Source organism: Drechmeria coniospora, chromosome 02, assembly GCF_001625195.1.
Source record: "Drechmeria coniospora strain ARSEF 6962 chromosome 02, whole genome shotgun sequence".
NCBI lineage: Eukaryota > Fungi > Ascomycota > Sordariomycetes > Hypocreales > Ophiocordycipitaceae > Drechmeria > Drechmeria coniospora.
The window spans coordinates 3,156,385-3,166,329 of record NC_054390.1 but is presented as its reverse complement, the minus strand read 5'-3'; the positions used below and the strand labels follow the sequence as shown (position 1 = coordinate 3,166,329).

At 55.2% G+C, this 9,945-nt stretch overlaps 3 protein-coding genes across 3 annotated transcripts; 1 reads left to right on the top strand and 2 right to left on the bottom strand.

The window, feature by feature from the left end:
• Positions 1 to 1,309: 1,309 nt before the first annotated feature.
• Positions 1,310 to 1,849, bottom strand: DCS_04005 (uncharacterized protein; the record flags this gene model as incomplete). The annotated part of the gene is made up of 2 exons (XM_040801317.1): positions 1,310 to 1,396; positions 1,505 to 1,849. 2 exons carry the CDS (start codon positions 1,847 to 1,849, stop codon positions 1,310 to 1,312), a joined length of 432 nt encoding a protein of 143 aa, XP_040656350.1.
• Positions 1,850 to 5,512: 3,663 nt separating this feature from the next.
• On the top strand, positions 5,513 to 6,589 carry DCS_04004 (t-SNARE syntaxin; the record flags this gene model as incomplete). Its single annotated transcript, XM_040801316.1, has 3 exons — positions 5,513 to 5,750; positions 5,806 to 6,502; positions 6,565 to 6,589. 3 exons carry the CDS (start codon positions 5,513 to 5,515, stop codon positions 6,587 to 6,589), a joined length of 960 nt encoding a protein of 319 aa, XP_040656349.1.
• Positions 6,590 to 7,299: 710 nt separating this feature from the next.
• Positions 7,300 to 8,615, bottom strand: DCS_04003 (sorbitol dehydrogenase; the record flags this gene model as incomplete). Its single annotated transcript, XM_040801315.1, has 3 exons — positions 7,300 to 7,599; positions 7,697 to 8,105; positions 8,170 to 8,615. 3 exons carry the CDS (start codon positions 8,613 to 8,615, stop codon positions 7,300 to 7,302), a joined length of 1,155 nt encoding a protein of 384 aa, XP_040656348.1.
• Positions 8,616 to 9,945: the final 1,330 nt, after the last annotated feature.

The following is a 9,945-nucleotide window of genomic DNA, read 5'->3' as shown; positions in this document are numbered from 1 at the left end:
TTGTACTTGCGGAGAAAGAGTAATACAGAGCACATTATGGCTAATTCTTTGCGGGTCGCCGCTACACATGTATATGTACTTTACACTGTATGACGTGGAGCAGGGTAGAAATGTACTGCTACTTATGGGCGCCTTCTCTGTGGGTCTGCATTAATTTGTCTGTGCTTCAAGTTGATGCCTCAAAGAACTGGCACCCACAGAGTACACTGTACATGTACCGATATCATGCCTCAAAATGCAGCGATAACAGCACATACCCTTTCATCTTCTTCACCATCCGCATCAAACGCGTACAGCAATTCACTAGTAGGCACCGAGGAAGCCACCATGACGATTGTCGGATACAAATATCTGCAGAAACCACAGGTAGGTTCTGTACGGTGACACTGATCGTCGACGAAAGGGTACGGCTTGGTCGAGCATCACCTCGTCAGATACCATCCAGACTCGGTATCGGGACGGGACGGGGATGCGACACGGCTGCTTGGCAGTGACAGGTTTTGCCATGACCCGGTTACGCGATGATGGCCCACGTCGCCAAGGACGCGCAGCACGCTGGCCGCTTCGACTCCGCCCCATCGTGCAAGGTCCAGGCATGCTGAAGAGATCCCTGTACTCGTACCCACCCCAACCCAATGCCACCCAATGCCACCCAATGCCACCCAATGCCGCAAACCCAACGCTACCTACGGAGTACCTGTACACTATAACTCGACGCTCGTACAGTACACCGGGAGTTCTTGTCCATCCTTACGTCACCAAGGTACCAAGGCACAGCTTGCTGTGTCCGTGCCGGTATCGATCCCTTCGAGAACGAACTGAACGGTGGCAGTCCATCATGTACTTGGATACCTCTGGATTCTCTTCACACCGCGGCAGGACCCGGTCTATCCCTGCATTGACTGGTGAGGGCACAAGACGTCGTTGAAGGAGGAAGTACTGAAAGTCTTGCGCGTATGGCTGGCAAACTGAGCATTGTGCGGACACAAGACCAAAGTCATCACAGCGTACAAGAAGGCTTCCGTCTCGAATATGACCATGAGTGTAGCCATGGAATGGGTAGGGACAGGGTTCAATTTCTGCTGACCAAGTATGAGTAGGCGAGCGAAAGAAAGGTAGCAGGCAGAGGCGGATTGCTCTCTTCTGTTCCTCACGGCACGTTCCTTCTTCCATACCCTTCCTTTTTCGGCATTTTATTCTTCCATTTTTCCTCCCCTTGATACATCGCGACCGCACTAGTAGCCTTTCCGAACATGCAGGTGAGGTGCTTGATGTTGAATCAAACGGCAGGAGAAAGGTGAAGCACGGCCTAGGTCGCGCTGCAGTAGCACTGAGTGGCATAGCCGGGGTACGTGTACCAGCGGCAGACGGGATAGCTGCCGTAGCAGGAATAACCCTGGCACGGGTAGTCGCAAGCATAGTACCTCGCTGGCAATCGTCAGTCGGTTCCTGAAGGGAGCAGCCGTTCTATGGCAAGGTAGCCTCTCGGGGCAGCAAAACGTACGCCAGGGATAAGGTCGCGGGTACGGGTCGTGGCGACCTCCACGGCCACCACCTCCTCGGCCGCCACCTCCTCGGCCTCGGCCACCGCCTCCGCGGCCTCCACGATCATGCCTCCAGGCGGCAACAACAGGCTTGTCCTGGGGGAACGACTTGAGCTCTGGGGAAAGGAGAAATCGTGAGCAACGAGCTGAGCAAAGGCGACGACTCGACAGGGGGGGTGGTTCTCACCCAGCGTGTGGGACTCGGCCATGGTCTCGACCTGCGACTCTTCTTGCGCCTCGGCCGGGTTGCTGAAAACCTGGACCGACTGGGCCGCAAGGGCGAGGAGTGCGAGATCGAACCGCATGATGACTGGGCAAAGATGCAACTGTTGTGTTGTTTGAATATAATGCAAGACGCTTGTTGCGATGAGGAAAAAAGACTCCAATATCCGGCGGAGGACTGACCGATATTTATACTTGTTTGTCCCGGCCAGGATAGGCGAAGGACTCTGTCCGAGAATTGCGCTGCAATACACTTGATGATGGCCGGGTCGGATCATCGGTCATGGAACCGTCCAAGCAGGCCAGCGAATGGACAGGACGTCAGAGGACGTCGTCTCGGCAGCTTCCTCTTTGAGCTAGTGATGATGCATCCGTCGATAGTCATGCAGTTTCTCGTAGCATTGCATCTCGGCAGCACCATGGATTTGCCACAGCTCGTCTCGGCCGGGCTTTGAACCGCAAGTCGGAGGCCCTTGCCATGACCGAGACGTAATGCTGTGGTCTGTCGTGTAGATTTTGTCCAGCAGAAGCAATGATCCCGTTTATTCAAGATTTGAACTGCATCGGGACCAACCTCCTTTCTCAACCAACCATTGTCCTCGTTCCACAGATAAGAACGACTGACGGAGGAAATGATACTCGGTTCAGCCTGCAAAAACATCAAAAATCCACGCCCATATCGCGCCCCTGCTATGCCACGGCACATCGAGAGTGGCACAGTTATGTGCTCGCACTGACATCGTACATGTACATGGTACATGCACGTAATAGTTGTAGATGCCCTCGCTTGCACCTATCTGGCATGACAATGCCGAGACTTCAGTGAAGCTGTCTGATTTTTGGCTCTATTCCAGCGTAGCTCCGGAACGTGAAGCAAAAAGTTCCATTACTTCCTGCAGTCCCCTGTACGGTACTGTGCCAAGAATTAGGTTGAACGGTTGCTGTTGCATGTCAGCCGCACGAAACTTGGTGGAAGCTCAATGAAACCTGGGGGCCGAAGAAGCAATCGTGAGCTTGCACCCCAAGATACCGCACAGTAAATGTACACGGATGGAGGCAGGTGGCCAAGCTTGCTGAGCGGCACAAACGGGTGAGGCTCCGTTTGACAAGGCCAAGGCAAATGCCCACCCTAGCCAGATATGCTACCCAACCAGTACTTGATGGAATCCTGTCGTAGGGGTGACGGAAGCTCTCGGGACAATCAGAGCATGCTCATCTTGCACAGTCATCCAAACTTGACAAGACTCCGTCGCCCCCTGGCTCTCTGACCGGAGCGGACAAGCTATGGCGTAGCGCGGTCTTGAGTGGCAAAATGCAACACTGCTGAATACGAGGTCGGTGGCGACTTGGCGACGTCCCGTGTTGGCCTGAAGATTGAACCGGGACAGAAGGGGCAAGATCGCCGTCGAGCCTGGTTTGTTGCCGATCAAAGCCGATCGACACTTCCCCGAAACTTGTCACTGACGCGGTTCGAGGCAAGAGGGCAGGGGGCGATTCGTAGTTGGTAGCTTGTCTCCGGGTCGATTTCTCCGTGGTCGAAGACGGTTGTTATTAATAGGTTGGTAGGTATCTGTAGCTGCAGTGCTCGGTCCAAACAGGTGTACATGTCTGCGTTGTCCGTCGTCACGCAGCCTATCACCGGCCCTGTTTCCGGCTGTGAAACAACTGCCAAGATGGTAGCCAATGCTAACCCGAATCAGTGGCAACCCTGGCAGGACGGAAAATGACGGGCATGACTGATCCAATAATCAGATTGATATGACGTGCAAGTAAGCATCAACCCCGCTTCTTGCCCCTTGCTTTGCCTTGGCTGGAAGGCCGGCACATCGCGAGGGAACGTCACCGCCAACAACTCCGTTCCGGGGGACATTCTTTGCCGGATCTTGAGTCGACGTTTCGTCATCATGATCTGGGCGTTCCGCAACTGACGTCCCGCACGATCCTTGTCCGTGACCGAATCTGTCCGTCGCGGCGGGGTTGCTTACTTCCCCAATCATGAAAATCAAACTGGGTAGAGATGAAGTGAGATTCGGAACACATCATGACCGCGGGAGGGGGTTATCGGCCTTTAAGAGGCTTGCTCGTCTTCACGAAGTCGCTGCCCGATTTATCTCAACGTTCCCCGCTCCCAACCGAGTCGAACAACCTTGTCGAGCTATCCTTGGTGCGTCAAGAATATCGACTACGGTGATTCAGAGTCGTAGTAGACGTGCAGATTTCTCTGGGCATCCACTGTTCCAGTTCAAAAGCGTAGAATGAAATTGTCGGGGAAGAGGCGATTTCGGCTCGCTAATGGCTGTTCAACTTGGGTTGCGATGCGCTATTATATAAATTATCCATCGGTGGAACTCCTTGCCAACCGATAATAGAGACCATGGCCAGTGCACGGGTGAAGGAGAAGGGCCTGCGTAGGTTGGTCGATCTTGATTGATGAGAGTGGAACTGTCTATTCGAGAGTACCATATTATTACTCGTATTCATCATACTTTGTGGAAGCATGGAAACAGACGTGGCCTACGCCCAAGCGTCAGCATCGTAATTTTGCTTGGAATGGCAGGAATTTTTTGCAAACCAAGCATCGGAGGTTCGTGAGGTTCTTGAGATTTGCCAATACTCACCTGCGACGGTGGTGCCAGAAGTTGAATCAAGCAGGTCGACATTTGCCTGGAGACCTGCTGGTCCTGCCACCGTCTGTGCTAGCCCTCTTCGAATGTGAGGCAGATTGAGCAGTCTCGGCTTGTATTTGTATATTCATTGGCGAGAGTACTTCGATTGCCGTATCATAGATAATTATTGACGTATATTGAACTTGTGGCGATAGCTTCGCACATGCAGTATAGGGTGGGTGGGTGACTGGAAACTATCAGGCAGAACTTCGGCCGCACGTTCGAGCACTTGTACCTGTACTTGTACATGTAACTGTATTACTGGTATTAAGTGAAGTACTCCGAACTCCGTAAGGAGTACTCCGTACAAGAAGGTGTATTACAGAGTACGGAGGACTTACTCCGTACTTACAGAGTACTTGTACTTGCAGTACAACTATACAGTATTAGTACTGGGCTCCGTATGCTGCGTACATACTGTACTGTATCTACAGTACTCCGTAGACACTGTAAGTTTATGTGATTGTACGAGTACAACTGCTGAGGATGTACAGTTCAGAATACAGAGTATTAAATGGTACTCGGTACGGAGTAATACATGTGCGCCTATTTTTACCATTGGTGCGAGTTCGTTAAGGAAGAGGACAGGACCCGCATGGAGGCCTGTGGCCAATGAGTGAACGGCTTCGACGGCCTGCTCCTTGCCGTCACTGCCACACTTTGCGATTCAGCCACAGATGTGTGAGGATATTTCACCACGTGTCTCCGCCACACTTGAATCGCGTTGGAGCCGGAACCATCGACGACACTGGCACATCATCATCAGACGCTCTTTCACTTCGCCTTCCATTCTCTCCCCCCATCTCTGGCATCTGGCCCTTCATCCTGACGCTTTTGCATTCTTCATACCCTCTATTCCCTCTGGTCTGTTCCCCCCTAGAGCCCCTGGTGCCTGGTGCGGGCCGAACTCTGCGACGACTTCCGAACGAACACGTCGACACTTCTCTCGATTCGGCACGAAAATCACTTCTCGGCCCCTTGCCGTTCGCTTCAGTCCCACTTCGTCGCCGCGAACCTGCGCTGGTCGCCGTTTGCTATCGATATCGTCCCCACACTGCAATTCACATCGGCACCAGCGTCATGGCTGTCGCGTCGGTCCAAGACCGCACCTCCGAGTTCAAGTCGGTCCTGGTGCAGGCTCAGCGACGCCAGAACTCGGCCAAGCTTGGCTCCCAGAGGAGATCTCTGCTGAGCGACTCGCAGAAGGCGGCGGCCAACAGCGATGCGAAGCCCCGGCGCTCGGATTTCGCGAGGACGGCGGCCGAGATTGGTCGCGGCATCTCCGCCACCATGGGCAAGCTGGAGAAGTTGGCACAGCGTGAGGCGCCTTCTCTCGTCCATTCCTCCCCCCACGAACGCTGACATGGTTCCAGTTGCAAAACGCCGGACCCTGTTCGACGATCGGCCTGTCGAGATCAACGAGCTCACCTTTGTCATCAAGCAAGACCTGTCCTCGCTCAACCAGCAGATCGGCGCCCTCCAGACGCTCACGAGGCAGCAGCACCCCAAGGTCGACCAGGAGGGCGAACACAACAAGAACGTAGTCTACCTGCTTCAAGGAAAGTTGACGGACGTGTCGGTCAACTTCAAGGATGTGCTCGAGGCCCGGACGAAGAACATCCAGGCGTCGCGGTCGAGGACGGAAAACTTCATCTCGTCCGTCTCCCACCACACCCAGCCGTCGGTGCCGCAGTCGGCCTCCCCGCTGTACGGAACGCCAAACCGAGCGTCGCCGGCGCCCGGTGCCGACACCCTGTCGCTCAACCCCGTCGGCGAGCAGCAGTTGCTGTTGATGGAGGAGGCGCAACCCCAAAACACGTACATCCAGCAGAGGGGCGAGGCCATCGAGGCCATCGAGAAGACGATTGGCGAGCTGGGGAGCATATTCGGCCAGCTGGCGACCATGGTCTCGGAGCAGAGCGAGATGATCCAGCGCATCGACGCCAACACCGAGGACGTCGTGGATAACGTCGAGGGCGCCCAACGAGAGCTGCTCAAGTATTGGTCGCGCGTGTCGGGCAACCGGTGGCTTATAGCCAAGATGTTTGGCGTCTTGATGATATTCTTCTTGTGAGCCGCTCGTGCCCTTGCCGCACTCCGAGACCGCTCCGTGCTAACCGTGACCGTCGCAGGCTCTGGGTTCTGGTGGCGGGCTGAGCGCGGGCTGAGCGCATGCCGAAACAGGCGCGCCCTCGCATGTATGTCTATTTTGTGGGATTGGCTTCCTTGACTGTAAAGACGTCTTGATAGGGGAGTAGATAAGACCCGATAATATCCAGCCAGCCGCACAGCACATTCAATGCCTCGACGCTACAGCGCTTGACACCGTTCCTTGCCATTCCACCCAGCAAGCTTGTGCTTTTACCGTTTGCATGACATGACTCCTCGCCACTTGGTTCAACCAAGCCTACCAATCTCGTCTGCGCACGGAATCGTGGGACTGTACTTTTCCGCCGCGCTGGCGAGGCACAATGCTTCACGGCAACTGGCAACTCTCGCCATGCACCTTCATTCTTCGGCCACAGAAGGGGGGGGGGGGAAGGGGAGGCAGCTCTCACCCTGACGGACCCTTGGAGCCGAAGGAATCAGGCAAAGAGGGCCAACTCGGATCGGAGGTGGGGCAGGCGTTCGTTCCTCTACATTAGAGCAATAGCACCGAGTGGCATTCCATGCCATAAAACATGGTAGTAACGGCAGCATCGGGGCCGGCGACGAGAGAAATTATTGCAAGTACAAGCGGGTGCATGACGCGTTGTCGACGTTCCATCTTTGCCGGCCAACGTCGGTTTCCACTGGCCATGTTGCGTACATCCTGAAGCGCGGCCCACAACGATGACTCGTCCGTCACATCGCCGGTCGATTCCATACTACTGCATGTCTATAATGACCTTGAGCACGAGGTTTCCGTCGTCGTCTGTTTTTCTCGCAGCCATGGCGAAAGCATCGGCGATGCGGTCCATGCCCTTGAAGCGATGGGTGACAAGCTTGGATAATTCTGGCAACCGGTCGGGCTTGTCGGCGAGCATGTTGATGGCTGCTTTGTACGTGTTCGCGTAGCGGAAGACGCCGATGAGGTCGACTTCGCGCTGGAGAGCGGCGGCCAGGTGGACGGAGAGGACGGGGGTGCCCATGCCGATCATCATGATCTTGGAGCCTGGGCAGACGGCCTATCGGCGCCAGCCGTCAGTTTCGGATCGATGCAAGGGGAACGGCGGCAGAGCCGGCGGGAGGCGAATGCTGGCGAAGATGGGTGGGAGCTCATACGTATATGGCGCTCTGGAGGCACATCTCGACGCCGGTACACTCGTACACGGCACAAATCCCGCCGAGCGACTTTCCGGACACCGTGAGAGCCTTGATCTTCTCGGCCACGTCCTTGGCAAAGGCGAGCTTGTCCTCGGTCGTCTGCGGGTTCGCCGCCGGGACGACGAAGCCGGCGTCGGCGTACCCGTTGGCGACGGCAAAGTCGACACGGTCCTTTCGGACGTCGGCGATGACGACGGCGACCGAATTGTAGACCTTGCTCACGGCGCCGGCGAGGAGACCGATGGTCCCGGCGCCGAAGACGAGCACGTTCGCGCCGGGGAGCAAGGCGGAGCGGCTGAAGGCGTGCATGGCGACGGAGAGGGGTTCCACGAGGGCGCCATGGTCAAGGCTGAGGTTGGGCGGAAGCCTATCACGCGACGAGGCCCCCGTAAGAGACGAGGAGACGACGGCGGGGCCAGGACTGCACCTACTTGTGGCACCAGCGAGCCGGATGGTTGATCCTTTTCTGAAGGGTGCCCTGGGTGTGAGGAAAGACCTTGGCCGAGCCGCGGAAGCGCATGCCGTGACAGATGTTGTACTGGCCCCTGTAGCAGTACTGGCAGGCCTCGCAGGGCAAGCCGACCTCGAGGGCGACGCGGTCGCCGGGCCCGAGACCGGTGACGGCCCTGCCGATGGCGACGACGGTGCCGCTGGACTCGTGGCCGAGGGTCAGCGGCTCGCGTACTTGGATGTCGCCGTTGCGGAATTCGGCGTAGTAATGGAGGTCGGAGCCGCAGATGCCCGTGGACTGGACCGCCACCTGGACCTCGCTGGAGGCGGGAGGGGCCAGCTCGCGGTCCTCGATGCGGAGGTCAAGGGCGCCGTGAAGGACCGAGGCTTTGACGACGGATGCCGTGGCGGATGTGTTGACGGACATGGTGATGAACTACCGATGAGGGACGCAGGTCAAGAGCAGCTGCCGACGATGGCAATGTCTCGTGCAGCCTATGGATTGTTGTTGTATGTAGTTTCTTTTTGCGAACGAACCATGCTTCGTCCCCAAGAGAGGAAAGAGGAAAAAACATGCATGGCCAGACAAGGAGGGCTGCAATAAGAGCACTCTTGATCGGCCTGAGTGTGCACTCGGACCGTTCCTCAAGAGGTTGGAATGATGCCTTACGAGTGACGGCCAAGGTATGTGACGTTGATGTCTGGGACGGGACGAGGGCTGACGTGACATCGGTGAAGGACGAGCAGTTGGTTGGAGCTTGCACTGGGCCTGTTGCTGCACCGGTGAATAGGAAGATGCTGGTTGGTCGATGCGTATGGCATTTGTCATTTTCAACCATGGAACGAATGTGTTTGGATAGTTGGGAGGAGGGTTGAGGTTGCATCGGTGAATTGATGGCACGTGGTTTGGGTGCGTGCCGTACGTGCGAGTACTTACAAGTACATGTACAGTACATACAGTGCTGGCTGTACGGAGTACTGTAATTACTACGTCATACAACGGCTTGAGCTCGAGGAGGGTTGAGCTCTAACAAATGAAAAGGGATGCATCGGTTGGTGATTATGGAAGGGGGTTTTTTTTTTTTGTTAAATAGCAACAAAATAACACATCCCAGTAGATATCCAGTATATATCCTCCTATTTTTGCAAGCTCCATCAACCCCAACTTTATCAATGCCGAGGCCTACTGGCGACAGCGAGAACTCCCCGAAAGAGGAGTTTGTTGGTGCAGCCCAGGGGCAGGTGGGGTACCCCGTATTCCTTCACACCCACTGCTCCATCCTCGCAGGTACAAGTACATGTAAGTACTGAGTACATGAGCGGATACATGTGTTTGTTACTCCGTACTCCACGCACTTAGAGTACTTACAAGTAATTACATGCACTCCGTAAGCAGCACTCCGTACATGGAATGCTTACATGTATGTACTTAATACTGCAAGTTCTTACAAGTACTTTGATGCAGTGCTTGTGAGGAGGTACTTGTGTGTACTTGCAGGTGTACGCCTACCTGTACGGCGTGCTTGGTGCTGTACTCCGTATTACCTGGGTACCTACCGATTGGTGGTACCTACGAGTGATGAAGCGGTACCCAAGTATCGGACGTGAGTGCACGGGTACTCCATACTACGTCAAGCTTTAGTAGATATACCTAGCCGCGGAGATGTCCAGTGTAAGTACATGTGCATGTCCATGCAAGTACCTACTAGGTAGGCCTACAGTACATTAATACAGCACATTAATACAGCTAGCAGGAT